Here is a 27,045-nt window from a genome sequence, read left to right as displayed (position 1 = left end):
TCTTCACCACCAGCAATCTCTGAAGATAAATAGATACAGCAGGAGATTAGGAGGAAGAGAAGAGACATCAGTCAGTAACCAGAACAGGATGAAGGACGTCAAGAAAAGGTTGGAGCTTAAAGAGTCAGAACTTGATTACTGGAGATAATCAAGTGAAATCCTGAAGGTCTACAACCAGGGACATCAGACCATGTGTAATGCTGGAGATAATGAAGGCTTTACATGACAATATCACAAATGATCCAAAGCCAAGTTCATGGTGGACATTAAATAGGAAAGTGATCACACATGATGGACTGGGAACAGCTACATCTTCCCCCATCTCAATGTTTGGTGGTCTATGGACTGAGACTCCAATGATCCCCACCATGAAAAGACCCTGGAGCTTTGTAAACCATTCAAACCTCCAGCTCTATACCCATAGTAAACGAGCAAGACATCAAGAAGGATGCAAATCTCTGGAGTCTAAATCCTCTACAGAACATCAGGTTTCTTCATGGTGGGAATCCGTGGGATCTAAACTCAGACTCACCCAATGTTAAGACATGTCAGAGGTTACATGTAAGCTGGCCATGGACATGAAGATTTAGCCCCTGTAGGACACACAGGTCAATCTGGCAGAAATATGCATCTTGCATGCGACCTCACATGGAAAATCAGTTGGATCATCACAACAATTACAGGTCACATTGCAACATATTTCATTTGGCTTTTAGGCCAAAATACCTGGATGTCTATGGCCAGCTCCAGGTCATCAGAACAATTAAACCGCACAATAAAGAGTTTCTACTGACTACTAATGGATTCTTTTGATCTTAGGATACCTGAGAAGGCGATTTGGACACAACCACAGATGGGGTGTCCACCAAGAATGAGGCGGTAGCTGCTGGTTCCTCATATTGGTGGTTGGTGGTCTTAGGCTCTGTACTTGCAGCAGGAGGTCCATCAGGAGGGGAGGATGGAGTCTTATTGGCCTTTGCAGCACTAGGATCACTGAGGAAAGAAAACAGACAAGTCATAGATCAATAGACTGCTGCCCACACTGCAGAGGCCAACTTGTTCCACGATCTGTTTAACGCTCTGTTCTTCGGACTGTAAAATACCATCAGCTGGTACAGAACACCTTAGTCGACAATGTAAATACCCTTCAAAGACCACAGGTATAGTGTGGGCGGGGTGATCTATCAAGACAGATGTACCTGATGCCATATAGTGAACATCAGTCCCACAACAAGCTGCACTCATCTTGGGGAACACAGGGCATGCAAAGGGATAAGGACATGTCGTACTTTGGGTCACTCACAGCTTCTAAATTACCGGAGAGCAACCTAGATTGCAAAGCTACACCCCTTTATACCATAATTTGCATTATATGATTATAAAGCATGCAAAAATAGAAAAAAACTAAAACCAGGCATATTAACGTATTAGGACTAGAAATGAGCAAGTATACTCGCTAAGGCTCATCGGCGCGGGTGACAGGTGAGTTGCGTCGGGGAGCGGGGGGGCACAGATCTCCCCTCCATTCCTCCCCGCTCGCCCCCACCACTCCCTGCCCCCCACCGGCCCCCGAATCTTTAGAGACGAGCGGGGAGATACTCTGCTAAGGCACTACTTGCTCGAGTAATGTGCCTTAGCGAGTATACTCGCTCATCTCTACTTATGACAGAGAAGGAGAACACAACGTGTGGGGGGACAATAGTTTGTACCCCTCATTATCCTATCACTGCATTACAGGGAGACTATTTTTCTGATGAGGTAGAGAGGTTACAGTCTCACAAGGCCCCTTGACCGAGGAGGTCTATAGGCTCTTCTGCTATATCAGGAGAGCAGAACTGTAAATGATATGAGGTGGGGCCTCCGGTACACATTCTGTATGGGGATGCAAAATATTTAAACCCCTAAATAATGGTAATAAAACCATTATTTTGAAAAAAAATAATTTTCCTCAATGCATTCAAAGACCCAGAACTTTTTTTAAACTTTGGATGGAGCGGTGTGAAGTTTTGTTTTTCTGCATGATGAGCTGTACTTTTTATTAGTACCACTTTGGGGCACAGTATTAGTGAGTGGGAGGCAAAATGAATCAGAAAAGCATTCAGGCTCCGTTTGTTTGCTTATTCTTATAACGTTTGCGAAGCAGGATAAAAAGTTCTTGCAGTTTATCCAGGTTGTACAGGTTATCACAGATCTAATTATACCAAACATGTGGCTTTAATTGAATTTTTTTTTTTTAATCAAAAAAAGGGAAAAGTGTGCAAGTTATTTTTTTTACCATTTTAATTTTCTTCACCTTCTTTATGTCCCTGTAGGAGACTTGAACCGGAGATCTTATGATCACTCAGATAATACACTGCAGTACAGAGGTACTGCAGTGTATTATAGCTATTCATTTGCATTGAAAGCCATGGCAGACTCAGAGGCCACTGTTAAGCCCCATTTAGATGGGATGAATGTTGGGCAAACAATGCCCGATACTCATCCCCACACATACTAGCTCCCGTGCTGCTGCACGGGAGCTATTATCGCTGGCTCACAGCTGGGAGACTGGAAGAGATTTCTCTCCTCGTGCCCCCCATCCCTCTCCATTAAGAAAACATAGCTGCCGTTCAGTACTGAACGGCTGCTATTTACACTGACCGATTAGTTTTCAGCTCATCATCCATCCATGGATGATGAGCAGATCCCTGATCGTTCAGTATAAATAGCCGTCGTTCAGTACTGAACGGCCGTTATGTTATGTCAATGGAGAGGGGCGGAGAGCGCGAGGAGAGAAATCTACTGCAGCCTCCCTGCCACCTTGAGAGCCGCTCTGTGAGTGAGCCAGCGTTATTATCTCCCATGCAACAGCACAGGAGCGAGGACACACAGGGACGAGTGCCAGGCATCGTTTGCCCAAGCTTTGTCCCGTCTAAATGCACTCTTAGGCTTCCATCACAGAGGGAGGCGCTCCTTATGTTAACTTTGTGCATGCCATGATCCACATTGATAGTGACATGTAAAGACTTAACACTGTGGACACAGCTCCTAAGCCCGTGTCATCCATAAGCCATAAATATACGGCATTCTGTGGGCACCCCTTCCCACCAATCTGCCATGATTTCCATGTAAGTCATGGGGTGGAAAGCAGTTAAAGGGTTTGTACAGAATTAGAAATCATGGATGCTTACATCGAAACACAGCATCACACCTGTTCATGGGTTGCATGTGGTATTATAGATCAGCCCTATTCATTTCAATGGAGCTCAGCTGCAATACCACACACAACCTGTAGATAGATGGGGTGCTGTTCCTAAACAAAATTATGTATTTTTGGAGCTGTACAAGTTTGAGGGTATGGCCCCACATACCCTAAGCATAGCTGTAACTCGCTAAATGCTTACTGACTATGTTTGGTTAATGGCTGCATGGTTTTCATGTGGCCAGTAACTATGCACAGTTAGTAAGCACTCGAATCATTAGCGAGCCAGAGCTTACTGATGCACAGCGACTGTATCTTAGCTGCATGCAAAATACTTTGTGGAACCATACACTAAAGCAAACATTAGGTAAAAAAAAAAAAAAAGAAAGTTTAAAAAAGTTTTCCAGCTACACTTAAAGGGACGCATTTTGACGATGTTACCTCCTCTTCATTAATCCAGTTCAGTACCGTATAGCAGTCCTAGGGGTCAAAAATGTAAAATGTCCTGTACCAGGAGCGACCATTTGAGCATGAACTCAATTCCCCAACCAATCAGCTCAGTAGCTATGAGTGACGTCGGCATTCTGTACCCCACATCCCAAGTAACTGGCCCGCATTGCAAGGTTTAGGCTGAACCACTCCTATGTACAACAGGCCAAATGTTATCACACAATCATGCAAACGGAGGGAAAACAAGTATTTTCATAGCACAACATTAAACAAAGATGTTCAGAGCTGGATTACGGCGAGCGGTCGACACCATATCATTAGTGGAGATTAATTCATAGCCATCCTGTATCACACGTTAATTATACACACTCCTCGTTAATGTGTCATGCTGCTGCTATCGCTACCTGTTCCTCTTTAGTTTCAGTCGGGAGAATAGGTTTGGTTTCTTTCTGTTGGAAGGGGCAGGGGGGCAATTACTTTAATGATCGGTAAAAGCTTCAAACAATGTAACAAGTGATTGGAACAAAGTTAGGAACCCATCGTGAAGTTACTGCATAGACCATAATAGCAACCAATGATAAACCTCCTTAAATTAGGGACAGCTGCACCCACAGAACTGCACTGACGGTCCAACAGGCACAGCAATCTGATTGGCCACCAAAAACCTCTTGACCGGCTCCACGGCACCTTAGGTTGCACCCACTAGTGATGCTGCATTCATAAATCTTATGGTTAGCCTTATTTAAAGGAGTTGTCTATCTACTAAGCTAAAGTTCTTTCCATCTTGTCTGTGCGGAGGGATGGGACCCCCTGTTTTAGTGATCACCCAACATTTATCACAGAGAATAGGTGCTAAATGCTGACGGCTGGGATATCCCTATAAGAGAAAGCACGGCAATACCAAACATGGCCACCATTATAACACCAATGGAGTCCTCATCCAATATTCCTAGTTATATCTGTAGCTGCCAACTCTCATAGAATTTTGGGGAGACACCGACGCAAAAAAAAAAAAAAAAAAAAGAATCTCCCAGACTCCCATAGAAGGTGGCAAATCTCTGAGGCACCATACATACACGAAGGAACGGAGATGGGCAAGTCCTTCCACAGACAAGCAGCATCAACACCGTATCTGCCAAGGCGTGAAAAAGTGGATGGCGCAGGAAGGATGAGAGGTCAATAGATGAAAGTCTGGTTTCAGTTTTGACCAAGATGCTGGGCTGGGGTCTATAGCTTTATATATGGGGTCTGTATTCATATTGCAGTGTGATGAAGGGGGTCTTATGTACTATTTGTGATTCAAATGCTGTAGGTCGGGGTTGTATTCGATATAACAGCACAGGGAATATGAAAAAAAGAGCACCGCTTTTTGTTTCCATTTTTTGAAATGATGTTCCTTTTCAAAAGTTGGCAAGTATGGTTATTCCGAGATAGAGCCATGTGGGGCGCCAGTCCAGAGTGTGGAAAGGTGGGGGACAAACCCAGGAGGTGGCCATACTGGTTTCATCCATTCCAAGGAACACTGAGTGACAACAAAGAACAAGTATACTTTCAAGTGTCTCCTTGTGTTACTTCTCCTCTGCATTCGCTGCTTGTGCTCTGCTCTGTTCCCTCGGAACGCCTCGCCCATTGTTTCCAATGGGACCTATAAAGACATCGCATGGCACTTGCACGCCGTGCGATGTGAGGATTCCCACTGAAATCAATAGGAAACACTTGCGATCCTCTGATGTGCACGAAACACGCGCCTGAGGATCGCAACTTCATAGAAGCGGTGCCAGGCGTTTTTGAATGAAAAATATCTCGCATCGGTGTGAAAAACACATGATTGGACTGAGGAACTATCGAGCCCGCTCGTATGAATGCAAACCTACAGTAGGATTTCATGGTCTTACTCTGACACCAGGTTAGTAGGTGTTCAAGTCATAGGTCTTCTGCGAGACAAGCTTCTCGTCCGTGTCCCTATACCAACACCTTCTACTACCATTCTCCGGCAGCTCAGTGTTGTCAGGCAGATACTAAACCCTCGCAGATACTAAACCCTCGCAGATACTAAACCCCATAGAAACACACCAGATCTCTTCTCTCATTTTCCTACAAGTAATAGCTAGATTCAGATAATGAGACTTAGGCCATCTGTCCACGGGCGTTGCGATATACCGCCGTGGGGCCTCTGCAGGAGAACACATTTTCACTGTGGAAAACCTATCATTATGATAGGTTCATAGCGAAAAATCGTAGCATGCCGCGTTTATACGCGAGCTGAAAAATCGTCAGACTTCCGCTCGTGTACATCGGGCTGCCCTTTCAATAGTTATCCTGTGGAAAGCGTTCATTGCGTTGCCGCATGCAGATTATCGCCGCGGGCAACACACTGAAATATCGCCCGTGAACAGGAGGCCTAATGCTAGTTTCACACGGGCGATCTTGATTTTGTCGTGAGAAAATCGCGTCTTTGTTCCCGTGATTTTTCTGCGCCAGCAATGCTTTTTTTGAGAATATTGCATCGCTGCTACCCGCGATAAAATTGTGCAGTTTTTTATCGCGAAAGACAATGGGACTTTCTACTGTTAAATTCGCATGTTTGTTGCGTTGCGATAAAAAGCAGGCTTCTTAAGAAACATGGGAAATAGAAAAAACAAAAACACACATCCCAGAAAGATAAAGCAGGCCGCCATATTTTTGTTCTCTCAACATCGCATCAGTAAAAACATCGCTGATGGGAAGGAAACCGCTGTAAAACATTGGTTTCAGAATCTGCTTTTCTATCCACTATCCCATCAGGCGAAAATCCCACGATTTTCTCGCCCATGTGAAACCGCCCTTAGTGTCCATATAATAACACTGGGCAGCGAACAGTGGCAAGAAGTGTAGGGATACAAGCATTTTACCCGAAAAGCAATACCACCCCCAGAAAATACTCGTTTTAGGCATCGTTCTCCATCAAGCGGTTAGAATTGCCTTCATGTGATCGTCTGTGAACGCTCATTATACAGCACTTCACAGGAACTTCTAAAAACTTTTTATTGTTATAGTAATAAAGTTTTGGGCTACAAAACTGACAACACAAAAACATACAAGGAGCAGCCAGCAATACCCAATAATGTAACTGGTAGAAGACAGTATCCATGTCTGGCAACAGGGTTACCGCGAGACAGGACGAATGCGTCACTAACCGTTGGGTTTATTAGAGTTTTTACTCAGAGGACCAGATTGCACTTGCTCCACATCCTGGACTAATAGGGCCCAGGCAGCAACAGACAGAACAAATTGTTAGAGCAGCACCCTATATACAGATATACAGGGTGGGATATGAGGTCAGATCAGCCAGTCTCCCAGGGTGTGAAGACTAAAGGAGCGCAGCGGAAAACAGAACAGCATCCAAACCCAGAAAACAGATATCCCCTAAAGGGTGTGAATCTCCAGGATTATTGGGTGCGCAAAAAATAGGACACTAAGGTCCACTAAGGTCACTGAGAAGCGTGCAGAGTCAGATGTCTAGAACGCACTATTCATAGGTTTATAGATATAGAGCTCAGTTGTGGATTTAGAGCTCAATCAGAAGTACGATTATTAAACAAAAACTTCAGGTTGGGTACAAAGAGCGACTGAAAAAGCGACAATAAATATGATAAAAGATAAATTAGGTTCAATTTGATTTGGTTCAAAGCTTGAATGAAAAATGAGAGCTTAAAAAGTAAATGCAAAAAAAAAAAAAAAAGGATAGGTTCAGGTTCGGTTCAACACGTTTCATCGGGAGGACTCCGATTCATCAAGAACCCAAATGGATATAAAAGGAAATCGTCCAACTGAAATTGATAACGACTGTAGTAGAAGGCCACACCCTGTACAAAAATGTATACAGCTAGATCTATGGCTAAACTGACTAGCAATCCTAACTGTAAATCAGAATATGAGCCCTAGTACGATGCAGTCACAGGGCTACAAAGGACCAAAAAGCCCTACCTGAATTATTATTATAAAAATAGTACTAATGAAGCTGCAAAACAATAAAGGCAGCAGTGGAAATAGCAACCCTAATGTAATAGGAAATGGAGTAAATGTCAGCCCTGATGGTAGACTGACGAGAGAGATAGAAAAACAACAAGTGATATAACTGTCAGCCCTAATGGTTGCTACACTCACTCTGGTGATGCATTTGTCCTGGCTCGATCTAACCTTTTAGTCGGACATTAATACCGTCTTCTACTAGTTACGTTATTGGGTATTGCAGGTTGCACTCTTGTGTCAGTTTTGTAGCCCAAAATTTTATTTCTATAACAATGAAAATTGTTTTTGGAAGTCCTATTATCTTCTTTGCCCCAGTGACTTTTCTCATCATACAGCAATACTAATACTATTTAATGGGGCGCACCACCCAAAACTAAATGCATTAAAAAGGTGCTACCTCAGCTCCATCTCCATAAATCTATAGGCTAAGGCGGCGGCATTACTCCTGATGCATCCTTACTTTATCCTAAATCGTATTACTATCCCAGATCAATGGAACTGAGAAGTGTTAGGCCCTCTTAAACTGGCCGATTTGGACACGAAGCTTCCTCCATATGCTCATTTGCCTGGTAATCAGGCTGTGCAAAATTCCCCACAATCAGCCAACAAATAAGCAAGTGCTCATTCATCCGCTGACTGTTCAATTTCAGTGAGCATAAAAAAGGCTTCCTGATCAGTAATACATCTTCCCATGTGAACAGGAAGATGTTTTGCAGCCAGCCTATGGGGATTGTACTAGCGATTATTCACCCCCATAAGCTGACTCTTGGTATGCATAAAAGAAAATTTAAACAAGCGCCAATTGACCAGCAAGTCAGTCAGTGATCGTTAGATCAGGCCAAGAATGTAGCCGGTCTGAAGGGACCTTAATGGGGAATGATCCAGAAACTACACCAGACACTGCTCTAAACCCTAAACCAGACCTTCCTTCTGACACTCAAACCACATGCTCCAGTAGACCCCTATGCAGACACTCACCTAGGCTGGGCTTTCACAGTGAAGGTGTTAGTAGTGGAAGGTTTTCCCTCCTGAGTCTCCAGTGTCTTCATGACATCATTGAGGTTTTGATGTAGCTGTAAAAAATTAAAGGGAAGTTATTATTATCAGAAAAATCACATGATACAAATCAAAACCATGAAAAACAAAAAACAACAACCACCAACCACGAGAGCAGACACAAAAGGCTGAAGCTTTCTGCAGCTCACTTGCCAGCTTGACTGTGTAGATTGGGGTAGTTTGAGCAGAATAATCTCATTAGAGGATAAGGGAGTGAAGGCGCTTTTATACGGTCTGATCATTCTTCAGATTCTTACTGGATCGTGGAAATCTGAACTATAATTGTAAGGTTAATGGTCTAAATATGACACTGTGTGCCAAACATTGTGCCAAATTTTGACGCAATTCTTGTCTGAAACTAAGGCAACTAGCAGGTGGAACCGGACCTATCGTATGGCAGAGGCACTGTAATAAATCTGGCACATTTAACCCCTTAGTTATGCGGCAGTTATATGACATGGTAAAACTGTTCAGTGTGTTGGGATGATTATGACAATACCAAAATTATATGTATATATGTATATATGTATATATTTTTTTAGATTTTCCTACTTCTGTACAATAAAAGCCTTTTTTTGGAAACTTTTTTTTTGCATCGCTGCATTTAAAGTTCCATAACTTAATTTTTCCATTGATGAAGCTCTGCGAGGACTTCTCTTTTGGCTGACAAGCTGTAACTTTTATTAGTACCATTTTGGGATACATCTGGCTTTTTTGATCACTTTTATTGCATTTTTTAGGGAGGCAAAATGAACAAAAAAAAAGCATTTTGGCTGTTTTTTTAGGATTTAAAAAAAAGAAGGAGGGGAAGTGCACAAATAATTTTTTTTTTTCTTATATTTTTTTATCCCCTGTAGGGTACTTGAACCTATAATCGCTATGATAATACATTGCAGAACTTCTGTCCTGCAATGTATTATCACTAATCGCAATTGTAGGTCAGGGCAGACCTGAAAGCCATCGTTTGGCATATGGGTGCCACAGCAACCTATCGGCCCTCTGCGATTACATAGTGAAAAGCTGATGATGACATTAACACTGACTGTGGCATATAAGAGGTTAACAGCAGGAGGCTGGCTGTCAGTCACATCCTGCTGCAGAAGGTACGGGCCCAGCTTTGATCCCGTGCCATCTATAGGACATAAGCTTACATCTTGGGGAGGGAAGGGGTTAAAGACCGTCTGGAGTTTGCACTGAGTATTAACGTTCTGCCCCAGTCTGTAGAGTTGGGAGACGTCACATCGGGGGCTGGGTCTTACCTTACTCATCTCTTTATGGAAGTTCTCCTCCAGCCCAGCAATACTCTGGAATGTGTTGACATAAAAACCAACACGGCTGTCAAACGAGACAAAAATAGTCATTGTAAATTCCCCAAACAGAATGAGATTTTATGAACTTCAGGAGTCCAATCACATCAAGACCACCCGCCATTACTGTTAGTGACTAGAGATAAGCAAGCGTACTCTGTAAGGACAGATACTCGAGCGAGTATCGTCCTTTTCGAGTACCTGCCTGCTCGCCCACAAAGATTCGGGTGCTGGTGGGGAGGCAGCGAGGATGAGCGCTCTCTCTCTCTCTCTCTCTCTCTCTTCCCCCCCACTCCCTCCCGCAACACAGCGCTCACCCTGCTGGCACCCGAATCTTTGCGGGCGAGCAGGCAGGCACTCGGTAAGGACAATACTCGCTCGAGTATCTGCCCTTACCGAATACGCTCGCTCATCTCTATTAGTGACTAATAACTAGAGATGAGCGAGCATACTCGCTAAGGACAATTACTTGATCGAGCATTGTCCTTAGCAAGTACCTGCCCGCTCGGAAGAAAAGAGTCGGGTGCCGGCGGGGGGCGGGCAGCACTGGGGAGAGTGGGGAGGAACGGAGGGGAGATCCCTCTCTCCCCCTCTCTCTCTCCCCCCCAGCTCCCCCCTGCTCACTCCCGCAACTCACCCGCGCCGGCAGCCGAATCTTTGCTCCCGAGCGGGCAGGTACTCGCTAAGGACAATGCTCGATCAAGTAACTGCCCTTAGCGAATATGCTCGCTCATCTCTACTAATAACCCTTATAAGCAGGGTTACGGTGGGACCTCCAGCAGAATCTAACTATTTTGACTTCTTACAGAGTTAAGAAATGTTACAATGTATGTAGATGAACCCTCTTTTATACTAGTTGTGCTCACACAGCTGATGGTTTGCTAATTTGTCTCAGTGCAGATAGTAGCCTGAAGTCCAGAAAGGGATCGAGTTTTCTACCAAGTTTAACTCACAGACGATGCATTATAATAAGAACATCAGCTACATGGACAAAACTAGATCGTGAAAGTTTCCATTTATTGACAGCAACCAGATGTCTTTAAGACAAAACCTCTGGTCTTAGGACAGAATTTTGTCCCAAAACCAGACAGGTACATTATCTGCAGTTATTCTTCTTATAGCTATCCTCCAGTTGTGGGTTCCGTTTTTGGCTGTCCAAGATGGAACATACAATCTACAGACTACTTAGCCTACCAATGCACTATACCTGCTGTGTGATTGGCCAGAGCTGCTCATGTGATCATCACTAGCCAATCAGAAAGTAGTGCACAGTGTGCATTAGGAAGTTAGAAAATTTCTGCAGCCATCTTGGATGGTTGAAAACCGAACCCAAACCCATCACACTGTAGGAGCAGCCAAGAACAGCAGGTACTACACGCCACTGTCCCGGGACAGAATTTTGTCCATTAAAGCGGCCCTCCGGTTCTGGAACAATGTATATAAGAACGTTGCAGAACTTTTTATTAAGAATTGAGAACAAGTCAATCTATTAAATTGCAAACTACAAACAGGCAAGAGGTGAAATAAAGTAGAAGGGCCATTAAATACCCCACCAAACAGCTCCACATATATCAGCTTGCTGGGGTCTGACATGGGAGAGGGGCAAGACGGAAGTTCAGGTTTTAAGCAGAGTTAAGTCTTTTTTACATGGGACAACTGTTGAGTGCAAATGCGTCTGACAGCCATCCCAGCGATTATTGCTCCTGTGTAGAGATGAGCGAACCTACTCTGTTCAGGTGTTTTTGAACTCGAGCACCGCTTTTTCCGAGTAACTCACTACACGGACGAAAAGATTCTGGCGGAGCCGGGGGTGATCGGGGGGTTGCAGAGGTAGGGGTGAGAGAGAGCTCCCCCTGTTCCCCACTGCTGCCCCCCGCTCCACCACGCCGCCCCCCTGAATCTTTTCGTCTGAGTAGTGAGTTACTCGGAAAAAGCGGTGCTCGAGTTCAAAAACACCCGAACCGAGTAGGTTCGCTCATCTCTACTCCTGTGCTTTCTGGCAGGAGCAATCATCACTCAATTGATGGAGGCGGAGCGGGCCGGGGATCGATCTGGGCCACTCGTATCCATTCACAATAAACAAGCAGTAGTGCACAGAAGAATGGCTACCTCTTTACACAGACTGATAGCCATTTGATTTTTTTGCCCACATGAACTGAATGACGAACAATAAGCGAATGAATTAGCGTTCATTGTTCAGTCGTTGGCAAAGTTTACACTGAACGATCATTCAGATTCTTGTGATCCAGCGAGAATCTGAATGCTAATCATTCTGTGTACCCTTAGCCTCATGTATTACACTCATGTACATACCTATTCCATAATGAAGGCAGCTCTTCCTGTAAGTCAGCATTCATCTCCTCAAACACTTTCTGCGATTTTACCAGCTCCTCTTCGGCCTACTCAACACAAGAAGAAGGATATGAGACTGAGAAACAACAAGCGGATTGTATTCCTTACATTGAAAGTCTCTTATATTTCAGCCCTCAATACTAGTTTGGGGGGGTGATGGTGGTGGGGGGGGGGGGGGGAATCTTTTTGGTTTGGATCTAAAATGCTGTGTGCTCTGACCAATCAGATTCCTCCTTCCTGCAGTTCCTCCTCCTCCCCTCTCACAGCATGACTCACAGAGCCTGGGAAACTGCAGCAACATCCCTCTCTTCTCCTTACCTTTCAGTTACAAAGACCCTGCAGTAAGGGGAGAGGGACTACAGGTGACAGGTAGGACAGAAAGATGCCACTTCCTCTAATAAGATGGATTGCATTTATATCTGCATTCTTAATTTATTCTCATTTATTACTGATTTACCGTAGGTCCAGAAAGTCTTCAGGTTCCTTTAACTTTTTTTATATTTTGTCATGTTGTGGCCTTGTGCACTAAAAATGTGCACAAGTTCACAAAAAAAAAAAAAAAAAAAAGCGGTGAAAGGGTCTAAAAACATTCCGGACCCACTATATGTTAAAATGATAGCTACACTTTATCCTTCGAACTAATAGAAACCTAATGTGGTAAAGGGAGCATAATCAGTAAATTCCATATTACAATGATTGGTTGATGAACGAGCACACACAGAGGCAAGCATTAGAGGGCAGAGGAATGGCTGCTTGTTTACATAGGAGTTCAGCAGGCAGACAAGCAGCAAAGAACCAAAGGAGAGGCACTTGCACCAATATCAGCAGCCTTTGTTTTCTATGAAGCTGCAGGGCTTGCCTCGTCCTTTTACTAATTATCAAATCATTAAAGAATGGATGATATTCTAATTATTTGCTTTAATCACTGATATTATAGAACATCCCGCTGTGTCCGTACTGGGATCCAATGTCAATGCAGAATACAGACTAGGCAGTCAGGCAGCGTCTTATGAACTTGTTGATTCAGAGGAAGGCAAAAAACACCCAATGAGGCAGAAGCCAATTTAGCTCTTCCAAGTGGTGAACTATTGATGGTCTCTCCTCAGAATTGGTCATCAATAGTAGATGGGGGTTCACAATGGAGGTCCATTACCAGGGACCTGTGCCCATCATCTATTCTCTAGAGCAGTCTGGTCATGTACTGAGCAGACAGCTCCGTTCCCACTGTGATGGCTCCGCTTGGATTTAAAAGCACTTAAATGAATGGAAACTTGACCTGCAATACCAAGTCTGACCACTGCATTGAGAACGGAGCTATTTGCTTCCTGCAGAAATCAGCTCAATGTACAAGTGTGCCCAAAGAACACCTGACTGCCAGCAGTCCCAGATGATAGACTTCTACCAATCTACCATTGATGACCTATCCTGAGGATAGGCTGGCAATAGTCTGATCAGTTGCAGTCTCATTGTTGAGACAAGAAGAGGGGGACACGGGACCCCTGTTCTTGGGATTGGTGGGAATCTCAGAAGTGAGACTAGCACTGATCAGACTTTTAGCACCTATCCTATGGTACCTTTACACGGGATGACTGTCAGACGCATAAGTGCCCAACAGAGGTCCAACTGACTATCGTTCCTGTGCTCTTACACAGGAGCAATAGTTGTTCTGTGAATGGAGGCAGAACGGGCCAGAGCTCATCCGGCCCACCTGCCTCCATTCACGAATAACTACCTATTTACATAGGTGAGCTAACAACCAAGCGAGTCCGACAAGTGCGCAATTGTTGCCGTCGATTGCTGTGTGCAAATAACTAGGAACAGCAAATTCGGGGAATGTGATGACTATCACCCAAATTTGCTGTTTCCTGCTATTATTTGGATGAGGGTCACCCCGAGTAAGGGTACCTTTAGGTACAACCTCTTTAAGGCAGGTTTCCATGACTATAGGTAAACAGAGGGGGGGGGGGGGGGTCTTCCTCGCTTCCCTCAAGAGCTCTTCTCCAGGCTTTATTGCTCTCTCCCTGGGCGCCGTCTGCCCATGTTTCTCCCCTTATACATGGCATCTACCATTTTTCTAATTTCATAATATTTGGCTATTCTCAGTCAGACAATGAGGATGCCGGTCTCTTGTGGAATATTCTGCTTATTCTTGCTTTTCTTTTACAGTCACAGTTGGTAGAAAGAAGAGCTTTGCAATGAAAACACCATCTGTACAAACACAAGCACATGCCCACCGCGGGAGCGAGATGCCAGCATGCCGGATGGTGATTTAACCTTTTCCAATCCAATTTTGGATTCAGGGTTTCCTAAAAGGCTGTTTTTGCTGTTGTACGACAGTGCCATCTGCTGGCTAAAGCCAGTGTGCGTGTGCCAAAGAGGCTCCGACAGCGGAGTGGCTGGCAATAGACGGTAAGAATACCCTGTCGGACGTCTTCTGACATTGGAGCTGTACAAGCTTCGATCAGAATGTAGAAAGATGTCAGACAATGGATTGGAAAGGGTTAAGGTTAGATTTCTTGCAATACAAAGCTCTCCCTTTTCAAAATCTGTGGCCGACCCCACTTTCCTTAAGAACCCCGGGTCTGTCTAATATTACGTGGTCAAATTGATTTTTTTTTTTACTCCACAAGTTGTCAGACGACCCGTAGGATTCTGTGGGACCCCAAATAGTGTCAGTAGGCATAGGATGTACAGATATCATATAGGAACACACAAGACATAATGTAGACGATGCTACTGAACACCACGGACACACAGCTACTGGGAATGTCACAAGAGCTCTGCGATCACTGACAGGACTCAGATGGACACAAGATCACTGCTGCTGGGACCATATAGATACAGATTTCAGCCCACACAGCTATATATACTGTATAATGAGAAGTTTTGCAACTTTTTTTGTCCAATTACTCACTTAAGTTTTCTGCTTGCCGTCATTGACTGGAAGCCTTCATTGGATAGGCAGAATAGAGGATAAGAGGATATTATGTGAGGATTTCAAGGGGAGACGTCTTGTAACAGTTTCAGTACAGCTACCAAATGAACAGGTCATTTTTAGCCTCGGAATGTGAGTGATAAAGGCTCCTATTCAATGTCTGATATCAGAGATCTTGAAACCATTGAAAAAGTGATATGTACAGGGTGAGGCAAAAGTCTCGACACACGCGTTTAACTGATGTAATAAAGAGAGAATGATTTCCAGTGTGTGAAAGTATTAATTGGAAGCAACCATTTTGAACTCTGTCCTTTCGAACTTCGTTTAGCTTTTTCAAATGTGAAAGGGGTCATGTGATATATCAGTCTTAGCTAGAATTTATTCAGGAACACTCTGGAAGTGATAGTTTTGCCCTTTCTTTATGTGTTAAGGAGTTAAACGAGGGCAAAGTTAATAAATTGTGTTTTTCTAAGGCTCTTTTTTCCACTGACAGATCTCTTAGCGGTGAGAAGTCCCTCCAGATGTTAGAGGACGCCATAGTCCCATCTGTGCTCAATGAGACACCTCCAGTAGGTGCCTGAGTAAATTATAGCCAAGATTGATATATTACATGACCCCCTTCCCATTTGAAAAACCTGAGCTGAATATGGCGGAGTTCAAAATGGCCGCTGAAAAAAATCTCATCCACTAAAAAAATGCGCCTCCCTCCCGATTAATACTAACACTCATTGGAAGTTGATGTTCTCATTACTACACCAGTTAAATGGCTGTGTCCAGACTTTTGCTTCGCCATGTATAATAGATCATTGCAGAGCAGATTGATATAGCATTACTGTAATGGGAAACCACAAGCTGGAAGGCTGCAGGATGTGACATCAGTGCGCTGATGAGTTTTGTGATAACTTTATTGACAACCTAAGATAAGGATCCATAAGGACTATGACTCCCGTCAAGGAGCGGCGGAGTTCGTGTGACGTTCCTCTATCAGTACTACATACAGAGAGCTGAGCTCAGTCCTCGGCGGCCGCCTCAACCACTTGTTTTATGGGAATTATCACATTAGCGGAATGTCAGACAAAAAGTTTAAAAAAAAACTTTAATTCCTCTGCAATCATTTGAAAGAAAAGTATTTGGTGTATTTCCAGTGTCAGCGGCCCGGGCCGCAGGAAGGCCTGGAGAAGATGACCGTCTTCCCCGGGACACATGTGAACTACACGGAACAAGTGTCCAGAAAATATTAGGACGGGACGGAGCAGCGAGAGGAACGAGAAAACAAGATGGAACACCCAGTAACAGAGATTAGAGCCAGAACACAAAACAATGTAGTATGGTTCAATATGTGTTTTTTTGAGGGGGAATCACATATGATAAGATTAGATACATACCAGTATCACACAGGCAAGCTTAGATACACTGACTCAGCAGACACTATCACTCATGATAGGCTTATACACAGCGTCTCAGCAGACAGTAACACACGGGGTACACTTAGATACACATGTATCAGACAGTGCCACACATAAAAGGCTTAGATACACCTGCTCAGCAGACAATATCATGTGATACGATTAGACACACAGCTCAGACGGAGTCACACATGGTCAGCGGTTCTGCAGACACTGACAGACTTAGATGCATAAGCTCAGTAGACAGTATCACATATGGTAGGCTTTGATACACAGGTTATCAAACAGTACCACACATAATAGGCTTAGATACAGCAGTATCACACATTACAAGCTTAGATATGTAGCTCAGCAGAAAGTATCACGCATTATAGTCTCTGCTCAGCTGGCTTATCTAAACCTATCACACACTATAGGCTTAGATACGCAGCTCAATAGATCATATCATGGGATTAGCAACAGTGGGCCACAAATTAGTATCACATGATAGTCTTAGATACACATGGGAGGTTTCGATACAACAGCTGAGCAAACAGTATCACACATGATAGGCTTAGATACACTGGGTTAGCCCCTCGCTGTTCCTCGAAAGGATGGTACAATGTTGGCAGCTTTACGGTTATAGGCTACTGAGACTGAGCGCAGCTCCGGAGGCACACACTGACTATCTGCATATGCAGGATTAGGACTTTTCCAGGGAGTCACCTGGTTTCGGAGTAGGTTAGTCTGGGCAACCAGATGTGCCTGTATTTTCCCCTGGCACCACTGCGGTGCGGCCTTCTCAAGCAACGACACAGGCTGCAAGCGTTTAACATAAAGGTAGAGACAGAGAAGAGACAGAAGAAGAGACTTCAATATCTGACAACCAGGAGTAAAGTGCCAGGTTATGCCATCCTTGCAGCATGCCAAGAGAGAAGCAATTAGATTTCCACACAGAAAGAACCATTGGTGCAGACAAAATCAGGGCTGCGGAGAACAACAAGAGCGATTAGTCACAGGTCAAACCTTCAGGACATTTCAGTTTACGGCTTTAATTATGTCAAATCGGCGTTAATTATCGTGCACAAGACAGAGTAAGTAAGGGCTTAAAGGGACGCTCCACAGTTACATCACATCCCATACTCCAGTCACAACCAGAGCTGCATGCCCAACTCTGATGGCTGCCATTCTGGTCCTGTTAGACCTGCTCCGACAGACAAGTCAAACCTAAATATGGTCCAGTGACGATGCATGGCCGGGTTGAACACTGCCGAGACAGAGCAGCCTGTAGGCCATAAACCAGCAGCGGAGAACAGGTACAGCCAACAAAAGTAGCAAAAATAGTAAATGCAGCTCTGGAGGTAACTGGGGTATAAGTCATAATGCAATGCATGATCAGTACAAGATAAAGCAGATGTATACATTATATACATCGGCTTTAAAAGTGAACCTAGGTTTTAAGTATAGCTCCGCCCGTGGAGTGACGTGACAGCGCGAGAAGTCGTGACACAAAGTTGTCACATCATGTTCTGCTTCTTCATACAAGACACTTTAGTGAGCGGAGCTGTACCCCAACCAACCAATGACAGGCTCCCCCAGTCTATTCATGCACACATACATAATGTATGGATGATGGTTACTATGGGCGACAGCAGATTAATGATAACTGCGTCACGTAAGCAGTCTGCGTAAACCTCCCTATGAAGATACTGCAGTGATGGAAAACTGATGAGGGTCGGGACAGCAGTACCTTGGCAATTTTTGTATCATCCTTCTTTTTTGCACTTTGTAGGGATTCGAAGTGATGTCTCGCACTGTCGTAATCTACCAGTTTTCTTCCTCTTTTTGCAATACGGGACTGGAATAAAGAAAAAGAGGAAAGGGATTCTGATCAGCAATAACATTGTATAGAAAAAGGAGGAAAGGGGAAAATGGGGCGACCGGAGGGAGGCCAGGGGAAAAGGGGGCGAACTGGTGGGAGGCCAGGGGAAAAGGGGGCGACCGGCGGGAGGCAAGGGGAAAAGGGGGCGACCGGCGGGAGGCAAGGGGAAAAGGGGGGCGACCGGCGGGAGGCAAGGGGAAAAGGGGGGCGACCGGCGGGAGGCAAGGGGAAAAGGGGGGCGACCGGCGGGAGGAAAAGGGGAAAAGGGGGCGAACGGTGGGAGGAAAAAGGGAAAAGGGGGCGAACGGTGGGAGGAAAAAGGGAAAAGGGGGCGAACGGTGGGAGGAAAAAGGGAAAAGGGGGCGAACGGTGGGAGGAAAAAGGGAAAAGGGGGCGAACGGTGGGAGGAAAAAGGGAAAAGGGGGCGAACGGTGGGAGGAAAGGAAAAAACAGGGTGAGGAAAGGGGAAAAAAGGAAGAATGGGGCAAAAAGGGTAAAAAGGAAGAAAGGGGGAGGGAAGGAAAGCATAAGGGGAGAAAAGGATCAATATATATTTTTTAACTATATTATTATATAACCAGAATTCTCAAGACGTGAATCAGAAATCGAAACAGAACAGATCTAAATACGGACACATTATCCTTTACGTCACGTCTCTTAGACCTGCTGTAGTGTGTACTCCATAACACGGAGTACCCAGTGGCAGTTCTTGGCAGTGAGCCTTTTCTCCCTGCAGTGGAATAAATGGGGGATATGTACACGGATGACACATTGACTGCTTACCTTGATATCAGGGAACTGGCCTAGATAGGTGTCCATGGTTAGGAGAGCCTGGTCCACGAGCTTCTGGTGATAATCCGTCCACAACAGGTCATTGTTCTACCAAAGAAACATCACATTTAGGAGTTCTATTTCCTTGACCAAATCACAGTATCCACACTTGCTGTGAAGGTGAATGCAGTCTACTGCTCCCATTTATCAGCCACTTCAGGCTGAGGTGGCAGACTACAGCATTCGTCAGTGGAATTATTCTAGCGGTAGTGATTATTACTCTAAGTCTCATGTTTCTGTTCTGAGATCCGCGGCCCCTTTAAAGCTGCTGATCATTTTTAGGTTGGCGACTTTGGGCTCAGTGGCCCATGAAGAACAGACGTGTTTACAACTTGCATCCATGTCTTATGAAGTCTGCGTTGAGATTACTCATCCGCTCTAATGATAAAACAGAAGATGTTGTTCTAATAACTTCACATTCCTTAAACATTTGGAGTCATCTCAAATTTGGATTTTTCCCAAACCGCATGTTTGGTTTCATGTGTTGATTAGGGGGTCACATAGCTTGTCGTACTGCGCCAAAACGCGGGAGATGCTGACATCACGTGTGGAATGATTTAATACAGCAGTGAAGCACTTGGTAATAAAGAGCACAAATAACTTTTTATGGCCGCCCATAAAATCCTTATATCAATTGTATAAAATTACTGGAGGAAACCAAAGTTATTATCTACACTAGAAATTTTTCAAGACGGAAAATGTACAGCCCTACAGTTCTTGGAATCTATATTCTACAAGAGAGGCTTAAGGTGACTTTAGACGGGGCAAAACAGCGAATTAGGGCAATAAATGTCCCGTGGACACGTGGCCACTGAGCGACAAATCACTTGTCAGAATCTTTAGAGTTTTTAGTAGACTGTCAGCCCACGTATCAGGAGACCATGCAATGCAACATAGTAAGTAAGGGCAAGGAAGTCAGGACAGGGAACTACTGGCAGAACGCTGAGCTTGTGAATGGAGGAAGCGATCCCCAGCTGCTCTGCCTCCATTTGCTCGAACGACTTTCGTTCCTGTGTAAAGCACAGGAGCGACAGCCAGTGCTGTGTAAAAGGTATCTTTACACAGGGTAATTATCACCCGTATAATCACTTGAAAGTGATTTTCAGAGATAATCATTCTGTGTACACACAGCGCCTAACAGGGCACAGAGTAAGAAATATTTCAGCATTTGACAATCGCTTTGTTCAGCTGACTGAAACGAAGCAACTGCACTGAGCAAGAAGTTGCTCACTAAACAGGCAGTTCATCTTTGAACAACTGCCTGTTCACCGTGAATGGAGATGGAAAGCTGAATGACCTCTCCGGCGCACTCTGCCTCCATTCATTGAACAACTATCGCTCCTGTGTGAAAGCACAGGAGCGAACGTCGTTAGGCACTCATGTGCCCTACAGTCGTCCCATACAAAGGTGCCTTTACTTATAGCGACACAGACAGAATCACACAGAATAAGAGGGGTGAAGAGAAGGAACAGGCAAGAATTCATCAAGCAGCAAATATTTCTTACGTTTGCTAAAACAAACGATTAGCGACTAGTAATCATATGCGTCACCCTGCTGGTCGCTGTGTTTATATAGAACAATCATTTCCCATATTCGCTCTTTTAAACGATTGTTCAGACAATCATTGTACCGTATAAAGCCCCATAACCCCCTAAACACTTGAACATTTAGCCTAGCCGAACGGTCGTGTGTATGGCGAAGTCGGGAGAAACAGCTGTCAGATGAATGATCCAGTTGTTGAAGTGATATGGGCAGCTTTAGGCCACCTGCAGACGGCCGGGTCGGATCCTGCAGACGGCCGGGTCGGATCCGGCAGCGAGAATTCTCGCAGCGGGACCAGACCCGAGCGCCTGCAGAGAGCAGCGTGGCACTCACCCGTTCTTGCAGCTCCGGCTCTTTCATGTGCCGGCTGCTGGGCAGCCAGCGCATGCGCAGACCGGAGCTGGCGGCCGGGGAGTGACATTTCTGTGCGGGGCTATGCGAGCACGGCACTGAAATAGAGCATGCCGCGATTTGTTTTCTGCGTGCGATTTCGCACAGACAAACCGCGGCCGTCTGCATAGGATTGCGTGCTGTAATGCAATCCTATACAGGCGTATACGGGCGGAAATTCTGCAGGGAATCCCGCCGCGGAATTTCCACCCGTGTGCAGAAGGCCTTAGATACATTTATTCAGTAGACTGTCTCACAGAATAGCTTTAGGTACTCCAGACTCGAAATTCTTCCTTAAAAGGGTGCTAACTTTTCAGATAACTTCTGCTCATCTATTTTGTTGCTTTACCGCTGTAAATAAATGTTTACAGTGACTCCCACTAGGGGTCTCTTTTCCAGCTTCTCTGCAATACACTCTGTCATTAAGTACAGAGATTTTGTTGTAACAAGGGATGTTTCCATAGCAACAGGGGTAGACGCTATCTTCACAGGTGGCTCCTGTGCACTCATAAGCTGCAGTCTGACAGATCTGCAGACACTGTGATAATGATCTCCACAGTTTCTGCCTCTCCTGCTATTACCATGTGTGGGTGTACACTTGTGCTCATATTACACATGCATACATATTATAGTGGGTTTTCACTATCCATTTGACAAGAAGGTCTCTGAATGCCTTAGTCATCTTGAGAAACCACATAGGTGGGCATTCAAATACTGCCTCCCTGCTGAGTGGACCAGGGACAGTGCAATGCAGCATGGGAAGTAAGGGCAAGGAAGTCAGGGCAGTGAACTACTGGCATGATGCTAGGCTTGTTACATGACTTCCCGAATAGTGGATAGCAAATAGCAGAACAACAGAAAAATGGGGAAGACTATCTGAAAATCAGAACTTCTAGACATTAAACTGGGTGCAAATAGCAGCAAACAAGGAGAACCTTGTGTATTACAGAAAACGTGCTGAAAACTCTGGGACACTTTAATGTAAGCATTTCTTTCACTTCTACAGCTGAAGTTACACAGATCACTAAATAAATATGCTGTTGTCCTGTGTAGGGGGCACTTATTTATCTTTCCTGCCTCGGGCTGATGCTCTGCAGATGGATAGAGCCGCACATCAAAGAGAAGACTTTGAAGAAACTTCACTGAATTTGGTCACCAAATGTAAATTTACAGACTGACATAAAAGAGGAATTAAAAACTCAGGAGAAATGCAGTGAAAATATTTAGAACAAAGTCCAAAAAAAACCAAAAACCCACAATAAAAAAAAAACAAAAAAACAAGCTGCTCACTTCTGCGATCTTATTTGTCTCATCTCTCCCCGGCCACTCGGGCTCATACACTTCTTGCAGACATTCTGTCAGTTTCTTAGAGGCGTCATGCATTGCTGTAAGAGAGAAGGAAAATGCGGAATTTTGTCAACCTGATTGTTCACAATTTGCAAAGATGAAAATGAAAACATGAAGTCTCCTGATAACTGCGGAACGAGAGCCAGCTGACTGCGCCGGCTACCAGGACCTTGTAGATCAATGACAAGTGCAGATTGGGGGGTCAGTGTGCACCCTCCCCTCCGGCTGTTGGAATTTAATCTCATGGTCAGTGGTGTTGTCCGCCTTACCTTGAGGTTTAGCAGCAGCTCAGACACAGTGTACAATTGGTTGGAAAAATATATTTAAAGGGGTATTTTGGGGGCTTCTACTTTTTATTACCTAATCTCATAATAGGTCATTAGTAGTTGGTCAATGGGCATCTGCTATATGGGATCCCCACCAAATCAGCAGATCCTTCGGCCTACTGTCAGTGTAGCAGGAGTTGGACATCATCATCAGTGGTCAGGGCCAGAAGTGTGATAAACAGCTTGACTCCCATTGACATCTATGGGAGTGCTGCCTCTATTATACTTCCGGCTATTCACTGTAGCCAGACCAGACCCAGAATTTTAATAAGATGCATTGCTCACATTGATTTCAGTAAAGCCATCAATTACACTCACGGTCCGATTGCCATTTTAGTGGGGCTCCTTTGCCCCAATGACATCGGATACTCTCCATAGTGTACTTTCTACTAATGTCTGATACACTTCAGTTGGTATTTCCCTTTATTCATCCTGCAAATGTCTGGCGAGTTCTCTCAAAAAAGATGGACGCTGTTCTTATTTCCTGACCCCACTTTCCAATTCATCCCAAAGATGTTCATTAGGGTTCAGGTCTGAACTCTATGCAGCTAGTCCAATCATGGAACATCCATATCCTCAAACCAACGGAAAACAGCACTACATTTGTGACAAGGAGCATTGTCTTCTTGTAAGTATGGCCTACCATTCCCAGTGTATTGACACATTTTCGGCAGCACATTATGGTCTAGAATGTCAGGGTCACCTCCGTGTTCATGGTTGTTGTTACTTCAGCCAATGGACCAAGACCATGCCATGCAAAACATCCCCAAACAATAACGGAACCTCCGCCGTACTTGAAGGGATCTTGTCATCATGTTTGAGCCCCATAAACACGTGACATGCTAATAAGACAAGACACAATCTATTCTACTGATTGGGAGTGGGGGGGGGGCAAAGTACTTTTGGTAGGGTAGTGTAAAAGGCAAGATGGTCACTTGGAATATAGAAAAAAAAAAAAAACATCCAACCAAAGTCTTTTGGATTTTTTCACCCAATATTTTTGTTTTGGTCCATAGACGACATCATTGACAAATATGGGCACAGGGTAGTCATGCCAGGGCAGGGAGAGCAAGCGGTGGGTTATAGGTTAGGAGGGTCTAGGGACTTTGGGGCTGGAGTCAGATAAGGTGATTTATACACGGCAGTAGTAGAGTTTACATTTTAGGACTTGTGTTTTTATTTCTAGTTTACCGGGGTGACTATTGCTGGGTTCCCCCAAATCAGGCCTTTCCCCGCTCAAGGAACGATAACTTCTTTCTGTGACCGCAGTGGTGTATAAACTGAGTACTGAGACACAAGTTCTATATTCAGTTTCACCACTAACGAAGGGTAGAAAATAGGATGGATCCAATTACTTCTAACTCATGCAAAGCAAGCCGATGAAATAATGGCCGATGGTCAGCAGATAGTGATAGTCTGTGAGGGCCATCGCGAAAAGGGGTTGGAAAGGGAAATCCACTTTGAAAGCCAGAAATATGCTGCACACAGTTGTCAATTCCCGCCCCCACTCCTCCCTGCAGTTCATACAAGCTGAATTACTTAACAGGGGGCGACAATGAGCCCAGCCTGAAGACAACATGAAATCCCTACTTGAGGCATGAAGGAATCAACAATCAGAACACATAAAATGAGATGTTATTCAAAACAAAGTAACTGTATTTCCCGCTCCACCCCTTCAAAAAAAAAAAAAAAAGACCTTGGCATCTCACTGGGACTTACTGTGGTGCAGAGCACTGTCTCAACGCTCCTGCGCCACAGCATACAGCCGGTGACATTACCAGGTCCTCTTGCCTGGTGACACTCCTTAAACTGGTCACATGAGTTTCTAATATAGAGGCCCCGTTGTATTTAAAAGGGTTTTCCCATTACTTAAAATTGCTCCACAACCCCTCTGTCCTTCCTGGTTGCTACTGACCAGTACATGTGACTGCTGCAGCCAATCACTGGCCACAACAATGACCCTTAATAGCCAATGATTGGCTGCAGCAGTCACGTGTCCTGGTCAGAAGCAACCAGGAATGACAGAGGAATTGTGGAGAAATTTCAAGTAATGAGAAAATCCCTTTAAGAGACGTCACTGATGATGCCTATTTTGGCTGTTTGTTTGCCCAAGTGACTACCGCAGCCAATAAGAGGCCCAGAAATAAACAGAGCAAGTGGAGGACCAAAGCAGCAGTGGTGATTCTCTTTGCATCAGTGCCCGGTCAGGAGTTCAGAACAGTGATGCTGCAGCGATCAGTTGACTTCCGTTGAAACCATCTGCCACAAACATCGGGACCTTGGCAGGGTTGCAGCTCTGGGTTGTGGCATTGTCCGATAACAGAACAACCCCTTTAAGAAAGAGAATAATGGTGACCACAATGATCCCTACTTATCACAGCTAAAGCAGCCCCCACTGTAAGAACCCTGCGACACAGCACCTCATATCTCAGCTTCTTGGACCACGACTATTGGTGCAAATTGGGGCAATTAAATACCTGCGGATGACATTTCCCCCAGGCGTGCGGATCGCATGCTCGGAAAAACCACAGCATGCTCCATTTTTATGCGGTTTTCCCGCACGGAAGGCTCCCGCGGCTTCTATTGAAGCCAATGGAAGCTGTCCGCATCCGCGGCATGTCTTCAGCTGTCACTGCGTCCGTGCCGTGGACCGCGGGAATAACAGGAGTTTAAAAAAAAAAAGGCGGTGCATGTGCATGGCATATCGCCAGCATCCCAAATGCAACCGCCACGCAGAATCAAGACGATCCGGCCACGACGGAGGAGAGCTCCGCAGCATCCGGACAGGTGAGTATAATGTATTTTCTGGCCTCATGTCTGCGGGCCGGGTGGAATCCGCTGCAGGATTCTGCATGGGAAAACCATGCGGGCCTGTGGACATGAGGCCTAAGGCCTTATTCACACGGGCTACAATGGGTTCTTTCAGGCTACAAAACATCTTCTATGAAAGAACCCACTGAAAACCATGGGCCTCACATACATGCGGTTTTGTAGCCTGTGTGAATAAGGCCTCATGTTCACAGGAAGGTCTGATTCAGCATGCGGTACCCCGCAGCGAAATTAAACACTGCCCGTGGCCGAGGACCCTGCTTACCTGTCCAGGTCTTCTTGTTCTGTACTGCGGATGTATGCGGAAGTGCCGGCATGCGCAGTACATTTTTTTTTTGTTTTCAAACTCCTACTTTCTTGCGAATCCGCGACCCGTCCACAGTGTCTGCTGCGGATCAGATGGCTTCCATTGACTTCAATGGACGCAGTCTGTGCGGGAACCACACTGAAAAGGAGCATTCTGCAATTTGATGATTCGCAAAGATTCGCAAATCAAATCCGCATGTTTTATTTGAGATGCGGATGCCCAGGATTCCCCGAGACGAGAGATTATATATTCAGAGGAGGGTTAAGAAAAAGGGAGCTGTATAAGGATATTCATCAGCTTGCAGCCACATATAGATAGAAGGCAGAGCAGGATCTGGGAGGAATTACCTTTTACTGAAGCCAGATACGTCCTGAGGTCCTTTTGAAGTTTGCTGCCTTCTGTCTGTAATAGAAGTACAGAAGGGGGGGGGGGTTATTATATATAAAAATCACTTTAGTCAAAATAATATTCTCAAAAAGGAAAAAAAAAACACTAAAAATGGTTACAATGTATCAAGAATGTACTCTGCCGGTAATGCGATGGGAGCATGGAGCGTACCTGAACAACATGTTTAACAATTTGAGGAAAGATCGTAACTTAAAGTGACCCTCCGGGCCCAGACAAACAAAGATGGCAGCAGCGCTTCTCCGACTACCTGATGCACACTGTACATTAGTGGGCATCAGTAGTCCAAAGATACTATATGTGGCTTTGACTGGTCAGCACTGCTCACATGAGCAACACTGGCCAATCAAAGCAAGTGTAGAGTTTTAGACTAGTGATACATAATAATACACGGTGTGCATCAGTTAGTCAGAGAAGTGCTGTAGCCATCTTTGTTTGTCCAGGACCAGATGGTCTGTTTTAAGGGAATGTTCACTTTTTAACACCAAGTCGTTTTAGGTTTTTAATAC

At 44.8% G+C, this 27,045-nt stretch overlaps 1 protein-coding gene across 9 annotated transcripts in view; it reads right to left on the bottom strand.

Annotated features, from left to right (window-relative positions):
* The window catches only part of BIN1 (bridging integrator 1), a 120,509-nt gene that overhangs the window by 26,144 nt on the left and 67,320 nt on the right, over positions 1-27,045 (bottom strand). For 6 of the 9 annotated variants that reach the window (XM_066575563.1, XM_066575564.1, XM_066575566.1 and 3 more), the window contains exons 3-11: positions 26,479-26,533; positions 22,613-22,707; positions 19,343-19,438; positions 18,428-18,535; positions 12,319-12,404; positions 9,958-10,033; positions 8,621-8,715; positions 4,036-4,080; positions 825-993 (exon numbers count right to left, since the gene is read on the bottom strand). In XM_066575563.1, coding sequence (XP_066431660.1) covers positions 825-993; positions 4,036-4,080; positions 8,621-8,715; positions 9,958-10,033; positions 12,319-12,404; positions 18,428-18,535; positions 19,343-19,438; positions 22,613-22,707; positions 26,479-26,533 — 825 coding nt within the window. Of the gene's footprint in view, positions 1-824; positions 994-4,035; positions 4,081-8,620; positions 8,716-9,957; positions 10,034-12,318; positions 12,405-17,403; positions 17,497-18,427; positions 18,536-19,342; positions 19,439-22,612; positions 22,708-26,478; positions 26,534-27,045 lie in introns of all 9 variants that reach the window. The other 3 variants (XM_066575565.1, XM_066575571.1, XM_066575570.1) reach the window with 2 other exon arrangements.

Source organism: Eleutherodactylus coqui, chromosome 8, assembly GCF_035609145.1.
Source record: "Eleutherodactylus coqui strain aEleCoq1 chromosome 8, aEleCoq1.hap1, whole genome shotgun sequence".
NCBI lineage: Eukaryota > Metazoa > Chordata > Amphibia > Anura > Eleutherodactylidae > Eleutherodactylus > Eleutherodactylus coqui.
This window is presented reverse-complemented; position numbering and strand designations above follow the sequence as displayed.